The sequence below is a fragment of the Schistocerca gregaria genome, chromosome 4 (genome assembly GCF_023897955.1).
Source record: "Schistocerca gregaria isolate iqSchGreg1 chromosome 4, iqSchGreg1.2, whole genome shotgun sequence".
In the NCBI taxonomy this organism is placed as follows: Eukaryota; Metazoa; Arthropoda; class Insecta; order Orthoptera; family Acrididae; genus Schistocerca; species Schistocerca gregaria.
In genome coordinates this window covers 774,036,118-774,062,012 of record NC_064923.1, presented here as the reverse complement: position 1 = coordinate 774,062,012, position 25,895 = coordinate 774,036,118, and the positions used below count along the sequence as shown (strand labels likewise).

Sequence of the window (25,895 nt, the reverse complement as noted above, 5' to 3'; positions counted from 1 at the left end):
ACAGACATGTTTACTTAAACTGGGTTAACAGTCTCTGTTAAGATATTCATCTATAGAGTAGAAGGAGTTGCCTATCAAAAAGTCTTTCAAACTCTGTTTAAACGGTGCTTTATCTGAAACCAAGTTTTTAATGGTTGCTGGCAATGTATCGAAAATGTGTGTTCCTGAATATTGGACCACTTTTTGGACCAAGGTAAGTGATTTTAAGTCTTTATGTAGATTGTTCTCATTCCTAGTATTGATACTATGTATTGAACTATTGGTTGGAAATAGAGATATATTACTTGCAACAAATTTCATTAGGGAGTAAATATACTGAGAAGTAGTGGTTAGAATACAAAGTTCCTTGAACAGGTGATGTTCTTGAATTTACACCACGAATGATTCTTATTACACGCTTTTGGACACCTGAAACGTTTGCTCAGTTAGATTAATTATGCCATAATATGATCCTGTATGACATAATAGAATGAAAGTAAGCAAAGTATGCAAGTTTTTTTATATTTATATCTCCTACATCTGACACTATTCTCACTGAAACTACAGATTTGTTTAGGCACTTACGCAATTCTGTAGTATGCCCTTCCCAACTGAATTAACTATCGAGTTGTAATCCCAGAAATTTAACACTGTTACCCTCTTTGATCTGCGTCTTCATATGCAGGAAGGAAATCTCTTACAGGTTCTGAACTGCGTATACTGGATCTATTCAGCGTTAATGACAGTGAATTAGCTTTAAACCACTTATTAATATCAGTGATAATTTGATTGGCAGTTATTTCTAAAACTGTACACGACTAGCTACTTATTGCAATGTTTATAACACCTGCAAACAAAACAAACTAAGCATGTGGCTACATAACAGACGAGAGTCGTTAATGTACACAAGAAAAAGCAATGGACCCAAGATGAAACCTTCAGGAACTCCACATTAGTTCCCAATCAGATGAAGACTGACTGATTACTGCACACATATTTCACAATGGCACCCTTTTTTCTTGCCAGTTAAGACTCAAACGATTTCTCACCACTGCCGGTAATACCATTAATATTCAAATTTACTTAAGAGAATGGTGTGGTTCACACAGTCAAAGGCTTTTGACACGTCACAGAAAATGCCAGTAGCCTCTAATTGATTATCTAATGAATGAAGTACATTCTCAATGAAAATGTAAACACTCTGTATCAGAGCCCTTAAGAAATCAAAACTGTGATTTGGACAATACATTATTTGCAGTCAGATGCTTCGGAGATGCTTGAATACAACCTTTTCAAATATTTGAGAAAGCTGGCAAAAGAGAAATTGGTCGATTGTTTGATGGTATATCTTTGTCCTCCTTCTTGTAAAGAGGCTTAACTTCAGCATATTTTAGACAGTTTGGAAATGTTCCGCTGATAAGAGATTAATTACGCAAATAACTTCAGATTGAACTCAACTCTCATGATCACTCTTTGATTAACTTCGTTCATATTTTATCATGTTGTTGTTGTTGTCTTCACTCCTGAGACTGGTTTGATGCAGCTCTCCATGCTACTCTATCCTGTGCAAGCTGCTTCATCTCCCAGTACCTACTGCAACCTACATCCTTCTGAATCTGCTTAGTGTACTTATCTCTCGGTCTCCCTCTACGATTTTTACCCTCCACGCTTCCCTCCAACGCTAAATTTGTGATCCCTTGATGCCTCAAAACATGTCCTACCAACCGATCCCTTCTTCTAGTCAAGTTGTGCCACAAACTTCTCTTCTCCCCAATCCTATTCAATACCTCCTCATTAGATACGTGATCTATCCACCTTATCTTCAGTATTCTTCTGTAGCACCACATTTCGAAAGCTTCTATTCTCTTCTTGTCCAAACTAGTTATTGTCCATGTTTCACTTCCATACATGGCTACACTCCAAACAAATACTTTCAGAAACGACTTCCTGATACATAAATCTATATTCGATGTTAACAAATTTCTCTTCTTCAGAAACGCTTTCCTTGCCATCGCCAGTCTACATTTTATATCCTCTCTACTTCGACCATCATCAGTTATTTTACTTCCTAAATAGCAAAACTCCTTTACTACTTTAAGTGTCTCATTTCCTAATCTAATTCCCTCCGCATCACCCGATTTAATTTGACTACATTCCATTATCCTCGTTTTGCTTTTGTTGATGTTCATCTTATATCCTCTTTTCAAGACACTGTCCATTCCGTTCAACTGCTCTTCCAAGTCTTTTGCCGTCTCTGACAGAATTACAATGTCATCGGCGAACCTCAAAGTTTTTACTTCTTCTCCATGAATTTTAATACCTACTACAAACTTTTCTTTTGTTTCCTTTACTGCTTGCTCAATATACAGATTGAATAACATTGGGGAGAGGCTACAACCCTGACTCACTCCTTTCCCAACCACTGCTTCCCTTTCATGCCCCTCGACTTTTATGACTGCCATCTGGTTTCTGTACAAATTGTAAATAGCCTTTCGCTCCCTGTATTTTACCCCTGCCACCTTTAGAATTTGAAAAAGAGTATTCCAGTCAACATTGTCAAAAGCTTTCTCTAAGTCTACAAATGCTAGAAACGTAGGTTTGCCTTTTCTTAATCTTTCTTCTAAGATAAGTCGTAAGGTCAGTATTGCCTCACGTGTTCCAACATTTCGACGGAATCCAAACTGATCCTCCCCGAGGTCGGCTTCTACTAGTTTTTCCATTCGTCTGTAAAGAATTCGTGTTAGTATTTTGCAGCTGTGGCTTATTAAACTGATTGTTCGGTAATTTTCACATCTGTCAACACCTGCTTTCTTTGGGATTGGAATTATTATATTCTTCTTGAAGTCTGAGGGTATTTCGCCTGTCTCATACATCTTGCTCACCAGCTGGTAGAGTTTTGTCATGACTGGCTCTCCCAAGGCCGTCAGTAGTTCTAATGGAATGTTGTCTACTCCGGGGGCCTTGTTTCGACTCAGGTCTTTCAGTGCTCTGTCAAACTCTTCACGCAGTATCGTATCTCCCATTTCGTCTTCATCTACATCCTCTTCCATTTCCATAATATTGTCCTCAAGTACATCACCCTTGTATAAACCTTCTATATACTCCTTCCACCTTTCTGCCTTCCCTTCTTTGCTTAGAACTGGGTTGCCATCTGAGCTCTTGATATTCATACACGTGGTTCTCTTCTCTCCAAACGTCTCTTTAATTTTCCTGTAGGCAGTATCTATCTTACCCCTAGTGAGATAAGCTTCTACATCCTTACATTTGTCCTCTAGCCATCCCTGTTTAGCCATTTTGCACTTCCTGTTGATCTCATTTTTGAGACGTCTGTATTCCTTTTTGCCTGCTTCATTTACTGCATTTTTATATTTTCTCCTTTCATCAATTAAATTCAATATTTCTTCTGTTACCTAAGGATTTCTAACAGCCCTCGTCTTTTTACCTACTTTATCCTCTGCTGCCTTCACTACTTCATTCCTCAGAGCTACCCATTCTCCTTCTACGGTATTTCTTTCCCCTATTCCTGTCAATTGTCCCCTTATGCTCTCCCTGAAACTCTGTACAACCTTTGGTTCTTTCAGTTTATCCAGGTCCCATCTCCTTAATTTCCCACATTTTTGCAGTTTCTTCAGTTTTAATCTACAGGTCATAACCAATAGATTGTGGTCCGAGTCCACATCTGCCCCTGGAAATGTCTTACAACTTAAAACCTGGTTCCTAAATCTCCGTCTTACCATTATATAATCTATTTGATACCTTTTAGTATCTCCACGGTTCTTCCACGTATACAACCTTCTTTCATGATTCTTAAACCAAGTGTTAGCTATGATTAAGTTGTGCTCTGTGCAAAATTCTACTAGGCGGCTGCCTCTTTCATTTCTTAGCCCCAATCCATATTCACCTACTATGTTTCCTTCTCTCCCTTTTCCTACTGCCGAATTCCAGTCACCAATGACTATTAAATTTTCGTCTCCCTTCACTACCTGAATAATTTCTTTTATTTCATCGTACATTTCTTCAATTTCTTCATCATCTGCAGAGCTAGTTGGCATATAAACTTGTACTACTGTAGTAGGTGTGGGCTTCGTATCTATCTTGGCCACAATAATGCGTTCACTATGCTGTTTGTAGTAGCTTACCCGCATTCCTATTTTCCTATTCATTATTAAACCTACTCCTGCATTACCCCTATTTGATTTTGTGTTTATAACCCTGTAGTCACCTGACCAGAAGTCTTGTTCCTCCTGCCACCGAACTTCACTAATTCCCACTATATCTAACTTTAACCTATCCATTTCCCTTTTTAAATTTTCTAACCTACCTGCCCGATTAAGGGATCTGACATTCCACGCTCCGATCCGTAGAACGCCAGTTTTCTTTCTCCTGATAACGACGTCCTCCTGAGTAGTCCCCGCCCGGAGATCCGAATGGGGGACTATTTTACCTCCGGAATATTTTACCCAAGAGGATGCCATCATCATTTAATCATACAGTAAAGCTGCATGTCCTCGGGAAAAATTACGGCTGTAGTTTCCCCTTGCTTTCAGCCGTTCGCAGTACCAGCACAGCAAGACCGTTTTGGTTAATGTTGCAAGGCCAGATCAGTCAATCATCCAGACTGTTGCCCCTGCAACTACTGAAAAGGCTGCTGCCCCTCTTCAGGAACCACACGTTTGTCTGGCCTCTCAACAGATACCCCTCCGTTGTGGTTGCACCTACGGTACGGCCATCTGTATCGCTGAGCCACGCAAGCCTCCCCAGCAACGGCAAGGTCCATGGTTCATGGGGGGGGGGGGGGGGGGGGGGGGGTGTATTTTATCATACCCACTAGAATACTTAGATTTTAAGGATTTTGTGATGGCTGCTGCTTCTTGGGAGACGTGAGTGTCATTTCCATTTTACTGAAGTTATTTTTAAAGACTGGTCTCAGATACTCCATTGCGTCGTTCAGCGAACCTGATAACCCAAGCTGTCAGTAACGGAAATGAAGTACTTGTTTAAGACGTTTGCAACACTAACTGCACTTGTTACAAAAGTCTCATTTTATTTTTAGAGCTATCTGTTCCTCTTCCTTTTTGGCCCCACCTCTCTCTGTCTTCACTATATCCTATACAGTTTTTATTTTATTGCATGATGTAATTATCTTTTTCTCACAATAAAGCTAATTCGATTTCTGGACTACTTACTTCAATATTTTGCAGAATTCTTTGTAATGCTATATTTGCTAACATCAGAGCTGTTATACATTGTAGATACAGTCCCCTTTTTTCTCGCATGATATCTTTATTCCTTGTGTAATCTATGTTTTTTTTTTACTTATGTGATTCGAGTTACATTTAAGAGAAAACCATTTTCAAAACTGGAGGTAACTGTATTAATGAATGATTTGTATTTTCCATTTGAGTCAGAAGTATTGTTAACATCTATCCATTTCACGTCTTTGAGCGATTTCATGAATTTGTCAATTTTTGCCTTTTTATTATCCTCCTGTACTCTGATTTAATAGATTTTTATCCTGGCAAGTTTCGACATTTAACACAAGATGCTGCTTGTCGTGATCAGTTAGCTCATTTACTATTGGTTTTCTGATATGCCTTTTTTCGCTAGATTTGTTTGCAAACATATTATCAATAGCAGTCTCAGAGCATATACATATCATAATTGCAAAGTTGACAATAGGAACTAAATTGAATGATGATGTTACTGACTGCAATAATTGTTCACTGACAGAGCTTTTCAATATATCCACATTAAAATCACCAGCAACCACTATTTCCTTGTTATTTACTGTTACATGGGACAACAGAGCTTCCAGATTTTGTATGAAGAGGTTAAATTTTCGTAAAGGTGAACGGTATGCATCTACTATTATAAAGGACTTATCTGGAAATAATACTTCCGTTGCACAAGCTTCTAAGTGCTGTTCTGAGCAAAATTTATTAATGTCTGATGCTACTGTAGTTCAACACATGCGGGCAGCCCATAGTGGCTTGCCTTTTCTTTGTGATTAAAGCTTTATCACTTGATTTTTAGTTTAATACGCGACATGTAAGTACTGTTTCTTTTCTGTACTACTAGCTAGTGCTAACACTTAAAAATCTTTTTCTTTGCTTTAATTCTGAATTATGTTATAGGCCAGTTTAAGAGTTTTATTTCTGATGAAGGTACTCATAGTACTGCCAAAACCTGGGTCGAAAGACTCCTTTTTTGCGACCGAGGATTGCCATTGCTGTTAATTTAATTGTTCGCATATCTCGAAATGCTAATGTCTCGACACGTTCCCAACCAGAAAACATTCCATAGCAAGGTATGCGAAGCCCGGCTCCCTGAGATTTGGCTTCGAACAGATCAGCGTGAGTGGAAACACGCTGGGAACACTACCTAACAAGCGACGTCTAGTTCAGATCGGACTCTAGAGTGGTTTCTTGATAAAAAGTTTATTTTATTCGTCTGTTTGCTAAGAAGTAACTAACTGTTCGTAAAAGACTGACAAGTAAGGTAACTACACTATCTACTACTACATGTTTAGTTTACACTTACCTTTTATTAACAGATATCACTTAGAACCTGTGTCGTAGAAAACAATTGTAACTACTATGACAATTTCTCATAAAGAAAAAAAAATGATAATGTACATCAGAGGTTGCCCTTAACAATTATTTTATTCTTTCAGGCTTAAAGTCAAGCGCTAAACTGCTTAAGACTGAGATCAGTATACTTCCACTCGAGAGGTGTGAGAAGTACTACAAGAGGAAGTTTCCGCAGGGGCTCAACAGCTCCATCATCTGCGCGGGCGACCCTGACGGCAAATCGGACACTTGCGCGGTAAGCTGACTGCCTCCACTTTGGTCTCTTGTAGCTGTATCTCAGAGGGTCCTCTGCGCTGATCGTTATCTGATCTCTGCCGAGTAAAGGCGTGTCCCCACCTAGTGTCTGAAACACTCTTCGCAACTTCCGAACTGTGAGTTGTGGTGACACGTTGTCAACACGACAATCGTCCGGTCGGTGAAGACTGAGGGACACACTGTTGATGGCGAGCTGCCGCATGTGGCCGCTGCACGGCGCTAGTGGCGATGCGCTTGCGTAACGTTTATGGAACGTAATGTCGCGTGTGATTCGGTATGGAGAGATACGGGCCACGAGTAGTGGAACTGGTCTAATTATACGATGTGAATGGATTTACCTGAAATATGTAATTTCTTCATTACAAATGATATTAAATTAAAGCTCAAGTTTCTCCTTTCTAAATTTATGCTTCAGTCAACACTAACAGCAGATTGAAAGGAAAGGTTCGATTGCCGCTGACACAATACGCGCTAGGGAACAGCAAAACTGATCAAGGGGCCGGAAATTTTACAAGTTTATGCTTACTTACCTCCATTTATATTGGAAACCGTAAATGTTTTGCATTGCAAGGGTTCTTTGGAAACATAAAGGAATGTTTTAAATTTGATGCGTCGGCACATCAGAACAGGTAGCCCTTTTCTGGAATGCTCGAGATATTCAGTGTAGATAGTGCTTTGTTATGTTGAGATTAGTTGCACACTAAAGTACTTAATTCGGATTAACTTATATAGTTAGATACCGTTCGTTTAGTAATTCGGTCTTTCACTCTGTAACACCCCTCCCCTCTTACGCTACCGTGCAACTCATTTGAGCTGTCATTTCACAAACTTTTGACTGGGATCGAGTTACTAATGGTTAACTGAAGCAATAGGACTCAAAGTTAATTATTCTTCTGCATTCCGTAAATACTGCACTAAACAAGGCAGAGTGTAATTCGTTTCTGTTAGATCACACAAACCTACAATAACCTGTTGTATCAACGTTACATTATGTTCGCGGGGCACGTTCGGACATACTTTTAATGGTTAAAGAAATTGCAATATCTGAACCCAAAATTTTAATTACTCATTTACTGTTAGCATTACCTGTTTCATGAGAAAGCTGTTGAACGTCGTTTTACGTGTAAAACTGTTTATGAGTGAGATATTAATTAATAAGCAGATCACTCAGTCACAAGTGCGGGTACGAAATTGTCCTTTCTGGTTCTGAGCCAAGTAATAACTAAATTAACAGAGGAAATGAATTTCCAACTTTCTTTATATAGACGTCCCATTGACAGAAGTACACATAAATTCACATTAACTTGCTGCAATTAGCAAAACAAAATTTAATTTTATTTCAACATTATGTAGCAGGTAGATCGTAAAGTTTGTGACCTTTTAAATTCGGCTAAGGGGTTTCTCAAAATAACAAAAAGTTATGACAGACTCTGATATGAAAACAAGACAGTTTTCTCTTCACTATTACGACACTAAGGTAACTTTTGGAATTTATGCCCGGATCCTATCACCAGCAGCATGACTCAGGTTAATAACAGGCTGTAGGCACACGTAAATGAAACTACACTGCGCAACACGATGACAAACTCCGTAACTGGCTCCCACTGTGACGCATGAGTTTTAAATTTGGCTGCGATGGGCCTACAATGTTGCCGAGTGTGGTGCAAAAGCGCGGCGCCCTGCTACTTCACCCACGGACTCGTCCTCGCTTCAAACAGCAATGTGTCGACAATATGTGAGGAAAGGCCAGAGCCCAGAAGTTAATGTGAGGAGTAAGATGGGTTAGTGATATCACACAGCCACCAAATTTCACCACAATTCTGCCCAACACCCCGTGGACTTGTCATATGATGGGGAAGCCCTCACAACCCCTCTTACCCACATCTCACCCCTTCTCCTGGCGCCTCTGCATTGGAGGAACGCTGGATTCTAATGGGTACCCGAGGAAAGGGCTTCAGAGACACCGCCGATCAGGTGTCAGGGTGAAGCACAAAGGGGCATCAGTGGAACCACTCCTTCCCTTGGGGCGATGATTCAGTCTACATCCTGCTCCGCAAGCCACCTAGCGTTGTTTGGTGGAGGGTACTTCTGGCACTAACTGATACCTTCCTTTCCTGTTCCACTCGCGAATTACGCGTGGAAAGAACCATTGTTGGTAAGCCTCTGAATTACAGCTAATTTATCGAATTTTCTCGACGTTGTCATTTCGCGACGTTTCTGGGACGCAGTGTTAAGTTGTCCATCTGATCCTGAAAAGTATTCTCTCGAAATTTCGATAGCAAACCTCTCCATGATGCCCAATGATTCTTTTGTAACGTCAGCAACTGCAGTCGCTGAGCGTCTCTGTCATTCTCTCGCACCGACTAAACGATCCCTTGACGAAACTCATCGCTCTTCATTGGATCTCTATCGCTTCTGTCAGTTCTACATGGTAAAGGCCCCAGACTGATGAACAATACTCATGAATCGGCCGAACAAGCTCCTTGTAAGCCACGTCCTTCGTGGATGAGCTAACTTTCATTAAGATTATACTGTGAATGTCAGTCTGGCATTTCACTCCCTGGACAGCTACTCCTAGAGATTTTACGGTAGATACTGTTCCCAGCAACTTATCATCAATAGTGTAGCTGTACAATAGCGGACTTATTTCCAATGAAACTGGTATAAGCATGCGTATTTAAATACAAATAGATATAAACAGGCAGAATACGGGACTGCAGTCGGCGATGACTATATAAGACAGCAAGTGTCTGCCGCAGTTGTTGTTGTATCGGTTACTGCTGCTACGATGCCAGGTCATCAAGGTTTAAGTGAGTTTCAACGTGGTCTTATAATCGGCGCACGAGCGATAGGACACAGCATCTCCGAGGTTCCGATGAAGTGGGGATTTTCCAGTACGACTATTTCACGAGTGTACCGTGAATATCAGGAATTCGGTAAAATATCGATTTTCCGACATCGCCGCGGCGGGAAAAGTTCCTGCAAGAACGGGAACAAACACGACTGAAGAGAACGGTTCATCGTGACAGAAGTGGAATCCTTCAGCAGATTGCTGCAGATTTCACTGCTGGTCCATTAATAAGCGTCAGTGTGCGCACCATTCAACGAAAAATCATAGATATGGGCTTTCGGAGTCGAAGACGCCCTCGTGTACCCTTGATGACTGCACGATACAAAGTTTTACACCTCACCTGAGCCCATCAACACCGACATTGGACTGTTGATGTATAGAAACATGTTGCCTGGTCGGTCGAGTCTCGTTTCAAATTGTATCGAGCGGATGGACGTGTACGAGTCTGGAGAAAACGTCATGAATCCATGGACATTGAATGTCAGCAGGGGACTGTTCAAGCTGGTGGAGGCTCAGTAACGGTGTGGGACGGTGTGGGTCGTGTGCAGTTGGAGTGACATGGGACCCCTGATGCGTCTAGATACGACTCATGGTGTCAGCTCCCTCCATCACTACTTCAGCCATTAGTGGAGTGCATGCCACGTCGTGTTGTGGCGCTTCTGCGTGCTCGCGGGGGCCCTACACTGTAGTAGGCGGGTGTACCAGTTTCTTTGTCTCTTCAGTGTATTTATTTAAGTTCAGGGTCAACTGCCAGAGCTCGCACCGTTCATCAATTTCTGTAAGTATCATCAACTGCGACACAGTCTTAAAGAACTTCCGACGCTTTCTGCTAGATCATTTATATTCGCCGTAAACCATGACGGTCCTGTCTCTCTTTCTTGTGGTACTCCAGAAATTACCTTTACGTCCTCCCCCTGTCCTCTCCTCCCGTGAGCTCAACACTCGCGGGTTAACAACTCAGGCGCGTCTACATTGACGAGCGCCCGACAAACACTTCCGCACCCTTTAATATTACATGCTGCTCTGCCTCCTGTCTGCCCTCAACGCGACAGAGGCTCTCCATGCGCAAAGACTAACGAAGGCACAGCTACTGCCATTTCGTCGTCGCTGATACATGTAAAGGAAGTTTCCTTGGCTATTTCCCTACAATTTACAATATTTTCATTATAATTACATAGAGTCAGAAATAAATACACTATTACACTATAACATCGATTACGTATTAAATATACGGTGTTTCTGTAATAAAGCTTACAGATTCAGAAACAGAAATATAGTACAAGCTGTCAACGGATATTAAACTTCTGGATGGTGCAGAAGGTATTTTACTGCATCGTTGCTGTTACGCCCTACATGTCTTGAGAGGCGGACCCCGCCATTGTGAAAGGGGGCTGAGAGTGTCGTGTCGCCGGCAGAGAAGCCGCAGCAGCAGAATCGATCTGTCTGGTGAGGTCGGTGACTTCGAACGTGGACTGGTCTTTGGACGTGGGACGTTTCAGCGCGCCCGAAAGCTGCCCAGGTCGATTGTTGGTCATGTGATCGTGAAGTGGATACGAGGAGGAACAGCAACGACTAAACCAAAACCAGGCAGATGCTATGTACCGACCGACAGAAACCGTCGAGCAGTACGGATGGTGGGCGGAAGAAATAGCGTAATATCGGCGGAAGAAATCACTCGCGAGTCACAAAATGCTGCTAGCAGTCCATCTAGCACAGTGATTGAGTGTAGCGAGATCAGAAAAATGGTACATAATGGTCGAGCACGTCCTCATAATCCATACGTTTCTGTAAATGCCAAGCGACGCTTGAGGTGGTGCAAAGAGCGAAACCACTAGACAGAGTGTGACGCGCTCAGGAGCACAACTGGTGGGGGACTCTTGAGCTGTTCTCTCATCTACCGCACGTCCTGTCCACGCCACTTACCTGGTAATCCCGCGGCGGTCGTACTGTTCTGCTCCACGCTGCTGCTGGCTTGCCTGAATTCATGTATATAAATTTGCAACCGGTTTTAGGGGAGCTACTCTACACTAAAAACAACACTGTCCTACGTCTGGTATGAACAATTATATTCTCAGACGATAAGAAACTCGCAGGTTGCACTTTTTACACAGTGAGTCGTAAGTGTTGATGCCAATTAACATTCCTGCTAATTTGATGTAAGGTCACAGTCGCTCACCGATAGATCTGTACCTACAGATTGGAAAATTGCGCAGGTCGCACCAGTGTTAAAGAAGGGTAGTAGGAGTAATCCATCGAACTACAGACCTATACCATTGACGTCGGTTTGCAGTAGGGTTTTGGAGCATATACTGTATTCAAACATTATGAATCACCTCGAAGGGAACTATCTATTGATACGTAATCAGCATGGTTTCAGAAAACATCGATCTTGTGCAGCGCAGCTAGCTCTTTATTCGCACGAAGTTATGGCCGCTATCGACAGGGGATCTCAAGTTGATTCCGTATTTCTAGATTTCCGAAAAGCTTTTGACACCGTTCCTCACAAGCGACTTCTAATCAAGATGCGGGGCTACGGGGTATCGTGTCAGTTGTGCGACTGGATTCGTGATTTACTGTCAGGAAGGTCGCAGTTCGTAGTACTAGACGGCAAATCATCGAGTAAAACTGAAGTGATATCATGTGTTCCCCAGGAAAGCGTCCTGGGACCTCTGCTGTTCCTGATCTATGTAAATGACCTGGGTGACAATCTGAGCAGTTCTCTTAAGTTGTTCTCAGATGATGCTGTAATTTACCGTCTAGTAAGGTCACCCGAAGACCAGTATCAGTTGCAAAGCGATTTAGAAAAGATTGCTGTATGGTGTGACAGGTGGCAGTTGACACGAAATAACGAAAAGTGTGAGGTGATCCACATGAGTTCCAAAAGAAATCAGTTACAATTCGATTACTCAATAAATAGTACAATTCTCAAGGCTGTCAATTCAACTAAGTGCCTGCGTGTTAAAATTACGAACAACTTCAGTTGGAAAGACCACATATATAATATTGTGGGGAAGGCGAGCCAAAGGTTGCGTTTCATTGGCAGGAGACTTAGAAGATGCAACAAATCCACTAAAGAGACAGGTTACACTACACTCGTTCGTCCTCTGTTAGAATATTGCTGCGCGGTGTGGGATCCTTACCAGGTAGGATTGACGGAGGACATTGAAAGGGTGCAAAAAAGGGTAGCTCGTTTTGTATTATCACGTAATAGGGGAGAGAGTGTGGCAGATATGATACGCGAGCTGGGATGGAAGTCATTAAAGCAAAGACGTTTTTCGTCGCGGCGAGATATATTTACGAAATATCAGTCACCAACTTTCTCTTCCGAATGCGAAAATATTTTGTTGAGCCCACCCTACATAGGTAGGAATGATCATCAAAATGAAATAAGAGAAGTCAGAGCTCGAACATAAAGGTTTAGGTGTTCGTTTTTCCTGCGCGCTGTTTGGGAGTGGAATGGTAGAGAGATAGTATGGTTGTGGTTCGATGAACCCTCTGCCAAGCACTTAAATGTGAATTGCAGAGTAGTCATGTAGATGCAGATCCCCTTATTAGTGTACAGTACTCTTGACGATGTTAATGTCTGTCACTATCGTACTTCGCGACGTCACACGTGTTTCATAGTCTTACCGTGGCCGAACCTGCGGTGATAGATACACAGGCAATGATGATGGTTACCTGTCCACAATTAACACTTGGACGAGCGTACGCGTAGCCGACACGACGCGGCTGATTGCGGCTGACGTGGAAGAAGCCGAATGGGCGAACCGAAGTCCTTACGGTCGTCAAGCGCACACAGATATCTCCTACCAGTCCTTCTTGACACTTGCAGTAATACAGTATATCGCTGTTCATTTACATTTCTCACTTGTTCGGGCATGCACGTAACCGTCGCTACCCGCATTATTGTTGATGATGCGGAAACGTGGTGACCTATCGCATGCTCTCACGCTCGCTACGAGACACTGGCACTTGATTGCACTGCTTTCTGGTAAACTATTTTACTGATTCACATCAGTTTCATTCTGGAAGGGCGAAAACGGCGCGGGTGATTAGTGTTGTACGGTGCGACACGCAACGGGCGGATACTCAAATACGTTATCGGCGGAACTGCTCACATTTAACTACTCTTTTACGCACTTTTCACTGTATCCACTTCCATATCTCGTTACTTCACAATAATAGTACTTGCAGCCACCCTTGAACTTCCACAATAATGCGTTTCCCATGCAGAGCTGCCCACAACACAACATAGCAGCTCCGTGTCCCGTGCTCGACTTTGCAAATGCAGCCGCTAACAAAGATTCTCCGCAACCGAACCAGCGATATGACAATGCCTTACATGAGTATGACTGGAAACTAGTGATTCTGCAGTGCTGAATCGCGCTGTATCATCTGGTAATCCGATGGAAGGGTTTGCTTTTTGCGAATGCCTGGAAAACGTTTACCTGCCGTAATGTGTGGTACCGGTAGTGAAGCACAGTGAAGGTGGTGGTACGGTAGCGTGGTCATGGTGTGGTACCCTCACTGTGCCTAGGAAAACGCTAAGTGTGGAAGGATATGAACACGTTTTACAGCATTCTGTCCTGCGTACAGCAGAGGAAGGAATTCGAAAACGGTGACGCTATCAGGATGCCAGCACACGCTGTCATAAGGCGGCGTCTGTGAGAAAATGGTTTATGGCTAACAACGTTGTGTTGCCCAGAGTCCCGACCTGAAATGACTGGAGCACCTTCGGGAGGCGTTAGAACATAGATTTCAATCCAGGAAGCAGTGTCCAACATCACTACCTTCTTTGGTTTCTGCTTTTGAGGGAGAATGGGTCGCCAGAATGAGTTTTTCACTCTGCAGCGGAGTGTGCGCTGATATGAAACTTCCTGGCAGATTAAAACTGTGTGCCGGACCGAGACTCGAACTCTAGAACTTTGCCTTTCGCTGGCAAGTGCTTTACCATCTGAGCAACCCAAGAACGACTCACGATCCGTCCTCACACCTTCACTTCTGCCAGTACCTCGTCTCCTACCTTCCAAACTTTGCAGAAGCTCTCCTACGAACCTTGCACAACTAGCACTCCTGAAAGAAACGATATTGCGGAGACATGGCTTAGCCACAGCCTGGGGGAAGTTTCCAGAATGAAATTTTCACTCTGCAGCGGAGCTTCTGTAAATTTTGGAAGGTAGGAGACGAGATACTGGCAAAAGTGAAGCTGTGAGGACGGGGCGTAGTCGTGCCTAGGTAGCTCAGATGGTAGACCACTTGCCCACGAGAGGCAAAGGTCCCAAGTTCGAGTCTCGGTCCGGCACACAGTTTTAATCTGCCAGGAAGTTTCAATGGGTCGCCATTCCCCGACAGACTTTTAGACACCTCGTTGAAAGTTTCTCCGGCAGAGTTCTTCGTCGTCATTTGGAAATGCAAAATAACTGGCTAGCATAGCCCTCACTTTTATGTCCTTCATTATAAGTTAACGAATACACGAAAACCAAAGTGGATTGTGATAAAAGAAAACGTACTTGTTACGGAGACACCTTTTCTAATACACAAAACACTGACGAAAACTACACAGTCAGCAGAATTCATGCGGCTGCATTCCCGAAACTTAATGGAGTAAAAAATGGCTGACATAGAAGTAAGGGTCCAAGGAATAGAAAAGCAACTGAAATCACTCAACAGAGGAAAGTCCACTGGGCATGACGGGACACCAATTCGATTCTACACAGAGTACGCGAAAGAACTTGCCCCCCTACTAACAGCCGTGTACCTCAAGTCTCTAGAGGAACGGAAGGTTCCAAATGATTGGAAAAAACACAGGTAGTTCCAGTTTCCAAGAAGCGTCGTCGAGCAGATGCGCAAAACTATAGGCCTATATCTCTGACATCGATCTGTTGTAGAATTTTAGAACATGTTTTTTGTTCGCGTATCGTGTCATTTCTGGAAACCCAGAATCTACTCTGTAGGAATCAACACGGATTCTGGAAACAGCGATCGTGTGAGACCCAACTAGCTTTATTTTTTCATGAGACCAAGAAAATATTAAATACAGGCTCCCAGGTAGATGCCATTTTCCTTGACATCCGGAAGGCGTTCGATACAATTCCACACTGTCGCCTGATAAGCAAAGTAAGAGCCTACGGAATATCAGACCAGCTGTGTGGCTGGATTGAAGAGTTTTTAGCAAACAGAACAGAACACCTCTGGCGTGCCACAGGGGAGTGTTATGGGACCATTGCTTTTCAGAATATATATAAATGACCTAGTAGATAGTGTCGGAAGTTCCATGCGGCTTTTCGCGGGTGATGCTGTAGTATACAGAGAAGTTGCACCAAAATGCAGGAAGATCTGCAAAGGATAGGCACTTGGTGCAGGGAGTGGCAACTGACCCTTAACATAGACAAATGTAATGTATTGCGAAAACATAGAAGTAAGGATCCTTTATTGTATGATTATATGATAGCGGAGCAAACACTGGTAACAGTTACTTCTGTAAAATATCTGGGAGTATACGCAAGGGACGATCTGAAGTGGAATGCTCATATAAAATTAATTGTTGATAAGGTGGGTGCCAGGCTGAGATTCATTGGGAGAGTCCTTAGAAAATGTAGTCCATCAACAAAGGAGGTGGCTTACAAAACACTGGTTCGATCTATAATTGAGTATTGCTCATCAGTGTGGGATCCGTACCAGGTCGGGTTGACAGAGGAGATAGAGAAGATTCAAAGAAGAGCGGCGCGTTTCGTCACAGGGTTATCTGGTAAGCGTGATAGCGTTACGGAGATGTTTAGCAAACTCAAGTGGCAGACTCTGCAAGAGAGACGCTCTGCATCGCGGTGTAGCTTGCTGTCCACATTTCGAGAGGGTGCGTTTCTGGATGAGATATCGAATATATTGCTTCCCCCTACTTATACCTTCCGAGGAGATCACGAATGTAAAATTAGAGAGATTCGAGCGCGCACGGAGGCTTTCAGGCAGGCGTTCTTCCCGCGAACCGTACGTGACTGGAACAGGAAAGGGAGGTAATGACAGCGGCACCGTTGGGTGGCTTGCGGAGAATAAATGTAGAATGTAGATGTACTATCTTAACGACTTCAAATGATGAGTACAACAGTAGAATTACTTTTGAGAATGCGGTATATTTCTTGGTGTCGATGGCCCAGCAATAAAATAAAATATAAGTTGAATAAGCGGGTATAATAGATTCCTACTTGACGCAATTAGTTATGAACAACAACATAGCAAGTATTTGTATGGAGTTTAGCCATGTATGGAAGTGAAACATGGACCATAAATAGTTTGGACAAGAAGAGAATAGAAGCTTTCGAAATGTGGTGCTACAGGAGAATGCTGAAGATTAGATGGGTTGATCACATAACTTATGACGAACGAGGTATTGAACAGAATTGGGGAGAAGAGGAGTTTGTGGCACAACGTGACTAGAAGAGGAGATCGGTTGGTAGGACATGTTCTGAGGCATCAAGGGATCACCAATTTAGTATTGGAAGGCAGCGTGGAGGGTAAAAATCGTAGAGGGAGACCAAGAGATGAATACACTAAGCAGATTCAGAAGGATGTAGGCTGCAGTAGGTACAGGAAGATGAAGAAGCTTGCACAGGATAGAGTAGCATGGAGAGCTGCATCAGACCAGTCTCTGGACTGAAGACCACAACAACAACAACAACAAACAATTAAATAAACATATATCAAAAGGAAAGAAGCAAAAGGTACGCCAGGAGCCTATTGTCTCTGTGCTTTCTAAGACACAGTAAATATTTAATCTGTTTCTTCATGAATAGTATATATCGGATATCAACAAAGACGTAGAGGAATAAATATATTTACAAGCAAGCTGCTACCCATTTTTCGTGGAACTGTGGAGTACTTATGGCCTGACGCGATCGATAGTAATCGGCTGCTTTGACCTCCAATAACTCATGTACTATTCAAGTTACGTGCCTGTAATTTATACCAGTTATGGTTTACACTAATAGCTTTCTAAAGACACGTCGATCGACAAAATCGGATGAAGCGTTTACATTCTGGAAATTCGTTGCTGGGTGTTACTTGTATAATTTATCGTCAGATACTAAAGTTTAAACTAATAAAGGTATTAAAAATCCGATTACACCATCAGAATCGTCATGCAAATAATGCTCAAATGGCTCTGAGCGCTATGGGACTTAACATCTATGGTCATCAGTCCCCTAGTACTTAGAACTACTTAAATCTAACTAACCTAAGTACATCACACAACACCCAGTCATCACGAGGCACAGACATGTTGAGGTATCATGATTCCTCTGCCTACTATTAATTTCTATACGAACTGTGAAACATCTGCCATTAAGGTTTCACAAAGTCCGCCATCTTTGGCACTCCCGGCAGAGACGTCTCCTTCACCGGCACAAAGCACCGTCCTCGCCCAGCCACGCGGCCGCCCCTCTCGTCCGGCTAACGTTCGCCACCAAGTGTTCGCTAACGAGCCGCGCCTTGCCTAGCCCAAGCGGTAGCCGCTGCTTCCTCCGAACTTAGATTATTTTCAGAGTGCGACGACTCGCCCGTTACCTCACAACATGGCGTTATGTAACTTCTTATCAAAACCCTTAAAAAATCTGAAGAGTTTGTAGATGTGAAGCGAGACCATACATTTCCTTCCTCAGGTATCTTTGCTGTCATCTTTTAGAACTTATAATTAAAGTTTTCCCTGCTTCCATCTTCATATCACGTTTTACTTCGTAAATCATATGTTCACTCAGTTTCTGCTATGCATCCACGGAATCTCATTTAAGTTTCTTTTTCTCTGGAAATATCTCTGATTTACAGTGCCGCGCTCCAGATGTACAAGTTGTTCCTTCACATTATTGCAGTTAATCACTTGACTTCTTTTAATGAAACATATTAGTGACGGAGCGTTAGTCCCACTGGAATAGAAGAGAATACGCAGGTGCCTGTAGCCTTCATGTAGGGACTACCATGCATTTGACTGACATGGTTTTAAGGAAACTGCAGAAAACGCAGGAGGTAAATTTTAACCCTTGTCCTTCCAGATGTGAGTGCCGTTAGCATCTGAGTCACCTCGCCGGACACTCTGTCGGAAATGGGAAGTATTATGCGATGAAGCACTAGTACAATATTTATCAAGCTTTACAATGATCAAGGGCACTGACAGCTGGAAGTCCCCACCTGGGAAAGTTCAGCAAGTTGCAAGTCTTTTGATTCGACGCCACACTGGGCGTGTTGATGATGACGAAATGTTAATGAGGATAACACAACACCCAGAGAAAATCTCCGTCCCGGCCAGGAATCGAACCCAGGGTTGTTGCGTGGCAGTCAGATATGGTGACCATTCAGCTAAGAGGGTGGACTGTTCATCACGTAACGAATGTTAAAATATAAAAATTATTATCCCTTTTAGAACCGATGTCTGTCGTCAGCATCAGTAAGAGTTGTGACTCAGCTATAAACATTTTATTGTATTTGTTTTGGCGTGGAAGCAGCCTCCAGAAGTTATGCTAGCGAAATTCTAGGCAATTTATCGGAATGCCTCCAACACGTGACATCACATGCTACTTGGATTCTGGTAACAAGTTAAACGTTACCACGTCCCACCGAATACAGTCTCTGAGGGTATTCAGTCAACGAACTGGCCAGATCAGTCAATGATCTATACATTCCTCAAGACATTGATGGTGGGAAGCTTACTGTGGGGTCTTGCATTAGTGTGCCTGAATATGACATTTAGTACTGTAATCATGATGGGTATAACAACAGGTTTTACCAGTCTTGTCGCATACGGACGAGTATTCAGCCTTCCTTCAATAATTGACAAGTCAGTGCTGTTAGCATACCCAGTAGCTCGCCATACCATGATTCCAGATGTTGGACAGCTATATACCTGGATTATTGATGCTCCCTCTGGCTTTTCACCCACTCACCTGCAGACTTGTTGGCGTCGATCTGAGAAGCACAGATACAAGGGACACACATCGCTGGAGTCTGCAGCATGCAAAACTCTCTCACATTGGTGAGCTGTGCTGTGAGCAGGAAACGGTGCACGCAAAATCTATGCCAGAACCCAGGTTCAATCAATCTGTTCACTACGATTCAGCGTGGCAAACGGTCCGTTACTTTTAGCAGGATTTCTACTGTTGTCAGCTGTCTATATGACAGAGCCACTTGAACAAGCCAACAATATTCTCACGGTTTAGTCCTTCTGGATGGATTCATGTGTACTCTTCTACGGTATCTGCACATCCAATTGTCTGTGCCATGTCTCAATATAATTCTCCTGCTTTTCTTGTGCCAATGATTCAACCTTTCTCAGTGTAAAATAAATAAATAAATTGCTAGAAACTGGAAATGCACGCCTTTCACATATTCTGTGTTGTGATCTCCCCCTCAAAAGTTTCAGTTAAACATATCCATTAACCTTCAAGTACAATCACCTCATTCTTCAACTATAGGTATGGATTTTTTCTGTATTGGAAATAACGGAAATAAGCTCATGTAAGGCATGGGGATACTTCAGTATACTTTTCCAAGGTTCAGTCAAGGCGTTAATGGAGTAATGTCTTCCAAATCCTTCAGTGTTACTACATTGGAAGCTAACAACCCTGGTTTTCTGGCATGTTTTCAGGGCGACTCTGGAGGCCCACTGCAGGTGGATTTCGACGGCCTGTACACCGTGGTGGGGATCACCAGCCTGGGGCCCAGCCCATGTGGGGGCAGCGTGCCAGGGGTGTACACCAGCGTGGCGCACTACCTGGACTGGATAGAGGAGCACGTCTGGGGCCCAGAAGGGAACTCGTAGTGCCAGCCGAACGGCACGCCCTGCACGTTCATCAACCGGATGCGCCGTCTGGACTGGACAGCCTGGGGCCGGGGCAGGTGCTCTCAGCGTCAGCCTGACAGCACGGCCAACACATTCTGCAGCGTCGGACACTACCTGGACTGGATAGGGGGGCACGTCTGGGGCCCGGGCAGGCACTCGCAGCACCAGCCAGCTGGCACACCCTGCACATTCAGTAGCGGGAAGCGCTGTCCGGGCTGGTTCTGGGAACACGTCTGTAGGCCGGGCAAGCACTTGTGCAAGGGCAGTGTGGCCTTGTGTGCCGCCACTTCACTAGGTGCACCCAGAACCCTACACCCAGATTAAACCAAGGAACTAGTCAGAAGAGACCAAACACCTGACGCACAGCAGAGCATTTGCATAACTTGAGAAACTAGTGGAAACAATTACTGTATTGTCGCTGCTTGTCTGCTTACACACTTCAGATACATATACTGTGGTATACAGGGTCAAGCATCGTGAACCAACTGTTCACTTAGTCACAATGCTGATTAAGATTTGGGAGAGTGTAGGACTGAAGTTACGTATTACGTGCAGGATAAAAAACACGAAGTGCTCTTAACTGCCATAACTTTTCCAAGTCATTTGCTGCCTCACAAAGTTTCTATTTCTTCTGTGGTGTACTGTAACTCTATCGTCAAATATTTCTTTGGTTTCGTATCCTAGTTGCTTAATGTACTGACTGAATATCATCTAGGATAGGCTATAACTGTGTCTCACTCCCTTCTCAACCACTGCTGCCCATTCGAGCTGTGGGGTCTTGCCCACTTGTCACTAATAGGGTGCCTATAGCATGCAGCATTCTCGGAACGCTGTAAAACAATTTCAGACAAACAACATTAGTAGTTTTATTTCTAGAAAGCAACTGACAATACTTAACTTTACAGAATTATAAATAGTATTCGCAAACGAAGGGCGACTTGCAATATAATTTAGAATCCTTGATATGTGAACTGTTCAGCCGACACTTTACACACGTCACTGATAACTAATGTCCGCGATCAGATGCTGATGTGAGCCGTCCGAGGCTAGCAGGAGCAGCGTTTATACGCACCTGTTGCAGGGGACGGGCCTGGAGCGGCGAGGCCCAATTCTACGCACCATTCTCCGCCATTTCCTCACCGACTTCTCCAGTCTTTCGTTCCGACGTTTGCGGTTACGCCAGAACAAGTGCCGCTCGACTCTTGTAACTGCTGCCTGGCTTCTGTACTAGTTGTATATAACCTTTTGGTCCTTCTATTTTACCACTGCTACCTTCAGAATTTCAAAGAGACAGTAGTAACCTGTTGTTGATATCGTAGGCCACATGAATAGGTGGCGCAGTGCAGATGCTAGGTGGCGTGATTTGTCATCAAGCAATACGATGGAGATTATCAATTCATACTGTCCACAGAAGTCTCTTTAAGACGATCGCTTCTATTTACATGTGTCCAATGTGTGTCTCTATGGTTTTATTTCAGGTGATCTCATTCATTCAAAGACGCCTCATTGATACCTGTATGCAATTGCGTGACCCGAGATGAAAGTATCTCAAGTCATATGGCGTGTATGTCTGAGACGGTTTTGATGAAATTGAGAATGAAATAAAAACATTCTCCATTACTTCCATATTCTCCAAATGTGAATATTATCGAACCATTCTGGTTTGAATTGAGAGATGTGTTGAAGAGTCCCTTTCTCCTCATTTAGAATCTCTTTAGGAAGTGAAACATGAACAACACAAAGACGCTTTCAGGGGATGTGGGTTATCCCTACAGCAATCTTCAGGGGATTACCACAGTCTTGTCAAAAGTATTTGGACACCCCTCGGTAATGTGGAATCGACCACTGTGGATCAGGGGAATTGGACCCGCCAGTATAAAAGGAGGTGGGGAGCAGGTGCATTTGCATACTGTTACCATTGCCACAAGTTGGATGCTGTGAACTAGTCCCACTATAATCTTCTTAGATTATGCACTGAAAAAGGAAAGACGAAGGCCAGAGTGGAGAGACAGGTGATGGACTCATACCTCTATTTTGTGCTTTGCTTAACACGTAAGCTGTGTTTGTATCAACTGGGTGTATTGCATCAGTTATATAGATCATAAAGTGAAAAAAAGATATTTCCGTTTCGAGGGCTACGTTTGTTCCCAACATTCATGATATTATACAGATTACACTTTTGCTCAAATCAATAAAGCCCTGTGTAAGCGAAGATAGTATTTTGTGGTGGAGTAGATATTTAATTACTTTATGGCTTTCAAAATATTGCCTATCTGTAAGGATAAGATGCTGAATAATTTTGTTCCTGAGGAAAGGACAGAATCTGTTGGAATAGCTACTGCAGAATCAAAATAATAATGCTGATGCTTTGGCTTTTATGTAACTCTGCCAGACTGTTAAACAGTATTGCGTTACTTACTAAGATTATCTTATCAGTTTGACTCTGGTTGGTGCTGTGAGAGACAAATGTGATGATGAGCTCTGTATCTAGTCAACACACAATGTTTTCTAATTGTTCTAATTGGCTTCATCTTACTTGAGACAATTATTGGTACGAAACATGCTATATGTGATATTGTGTGTGTGTGTGTGTGTGTGTGTGTGTATTTGGTGAGTATCAGTACAGTTTGTTGAACATTTTACAATTTGTGAGAGAGGGAGGGGGGGGGGGGCTTTAGTGGGAAACAGAGAAACGAAACAAGCTCTGACCAGCACACAGACTGCAGCAGAGTAAGAAGTGGTGCGAACAAATTCCGCCTTCCCATGAGGGTGCATTCCATATCGAACCTCAGTACGAACGTATCAGTGATTCAAGGCATAATGGAATGCTAAACTGTTTCGTGAAGTGCCTAAGTGACGTATTCCCTTTCAGCAGCAGCAGAACAGAAGATGCACTTTAGAACTAGCACTTCATCACATGTAATTAAGAAACACTATGAAATCGCTCAAAAGTTTCAGATGAAAGATGTGTATTTCAGTTCTACGTTTTTCATGTAAAAAAAACCTTTTTTTCAGAATCTATTCCGAAAGCTTACAAGATTTCCAATTTTTAATCCAAGTGTCTGTTACGTGTTACAAACTTTGGATAAATAAAAAATTTAAGTAACTGAAGTGAAACCAATTTATTAATCCAATATATTTAATATTAATATATTAATCCAATGTTTTACACTACGTTTTGACACTTTTTGTCTTTCAAAATATTTAACTATTTTTTTCTTTAATGTATTTCTAAAAATCGTAGATGTGTGTTTCCGTTTTATCACAATAGCTATGCGCCCAAAGATTGCACAGGATGGACATTACAATAATGGTATTACAGCCTGATAAAGACCTTGTTACATAATCACTGGAACTATTACATATGTCATGCTTGTATAATGTACAAACATAAACATAACTACATTGCAACTCATACAAATGTTCATTTTTATCACAAGTTGGCGACTGACAGAGAAGTGATGTCAACACTGTGATCACCATGTATGTCAACCAGGTGGCACTGTGGCGGTTGACTGGATTGTTGTCTTGTGTACAGCACAGAACACAGGTACATCACTCCACGTGGCTGCATGTGATACTTTATTAACGACCATTTTTATGTACACTGTTATAAATCTAACTACGAGAAATACAGAAACCTTATGTCTAATTAATGTATGTACTTTTGATAATGTTGTAGGACAAAATATATGACATACATTAGGAAACATGGACTAGCCTCAGAATATATTAAATGTGGACAGAATTTAAAACGAAATTCTTCAGGTAGGATGTCGATATTCTGGTGTACTCTGTGTCACAGTTATAATTTACATCTAAATGTCGATTGTCACGTTTCGAATTTTTCATGATAATGGCTATACAATATACTTTTGTTTTTTATTATTTAAAAACAATGGTGTACACACAATAATACTATAAAGATATCACCCTTACAGAAATAACAGCCTTATAAAAAAATTTTATGAGGTTCATCAACAGGGTGACAATTGTTGAACTATATGAAATAGAATCGTCATATCGTCATAACTTCTGAACGGTTTGAGTTAGGACGTTCAAACTGCATGGTTGGCCACGGGGCATGATGGGATTTAGTATTCATGGTTTAGCGACGAAGCACACTTTCATTTCAGTGGGTAACTGTGTGGTGTGCAATGTCCAGTCACGATGTTCCTTCATGGCGTGGTGCTTACCGAACGGTACGTGAAGGTTCCGGAAGATGATCTCATCCCCATTATCCACAGTGACCATGATGTGGTTCATGCAAGACGGAGTTGTACCCCATCGAAGCAGGAGAGCACTCTGGCTCTGGAATACCCAGAGGCCTTTGACATGGGCTTCGATTGGCGTCCATAGTCTCCGGATCTGAACACATGCGACTCCTTTTTTAGGGGCCATGTTAAAGACAAGGTGTACCGAAATAACCCCAAAACCATTGCTGAGCTGAAGACAGCCATTCAGGAGGTCATCGACAGCATCGATGTTCCGACACTTCAGCGGGCCATGCACAATTTCGCTTTTCGTCTGGGCCATATCATCCCCAATTATGGCAAGCATATTGAACATATTACTGCCTAAATTCGAATATCTGTAGTGACGATTACATGTTAACTATAGTGTGTTCACGCCATAACTTGCAACTAATTTACGTTTTTTTCATATAATTCAGTAATTGAAACCCGGTTCATCACGTATGTTGCCCAATGTCTAGATTCTGAATGGGGATGTGAGTGGAGGAACGTTGATGATATGTGTTATCAAACTAAATTAAAATGGAATTATAACGGTGATTTTTAAAAAATAAAGAAAAACAGAAAATATATTGTCTAGACATTATGTTGAAAAATTCGAAGCACGGCTATGGACATTGAGATGTAAATGATAAACGTGACACAGAAAACTGACATTTAATTCTTGTCTACGTTCAGCATATTGCGAGCCTAGTTATAGCTCTCCAACGTAAGTCACACATATTTTATCCTACAAATTTATCAAATTAATTATACATAAAATTTCTAGATTTCTCTGAGCTGGACTTATAAAAATGAAAAGGAAAGCAGTCCCTATGATGTTTCACCAATTATGTGGAATAATATACCTGTGTATTGTGATGCACATAAGATGATAATCCAATCAGCCACACAATACTACCCGGTGGATGTACATCGTTGTCGTGTTTACATCACTTCTTTGTCGGTCGCCAGCTGATGGTGCACATGAACAATGGGAAATTTGTGGTAAGTTCTATGGGACCAAACTGCTGAGGTGATTGGTACCTAGGCTTTCACACTACTTAATCTAACTTAAACTAACTTATGCTAAGGACGACACACACACCTATGCCCAAGGGAGGACTCGAACCTTCGACTGGGGGAGCTGCGCCAACAGTGGTAAG

The 25,895-nt window shown here is 42.5% G+C and overlaps 1 protein-coding gene across 1 annotated transcript in view; it reads left to right on the top strand.

Moving 5' to 3' along the window:
- LOC126266641 (serine protease snake-like) overlaps positions 1–23,614 on the top strand; it is a 156,596-nt gene extending 132,982 nt beyond the window's left edge. The window contains exons 6-7 of the mRNA XM_049971032.1: positions 6,653–6,804; positions 20,303–23,614. Of these exons, the coding sequence (XP_049826989.1) occupies positions 6,653–6,804; positions 20,303–20,476 (326 nt within the window). The 3' untranslated portion in view covers positions 20,477–23,614. The remainder of the gene's footprint in view (positions 1–6,652; positions 6,805–20,302) is intronic.
- Positions 23,615–25,895: the final 2,281 nt, after the last annotated feature.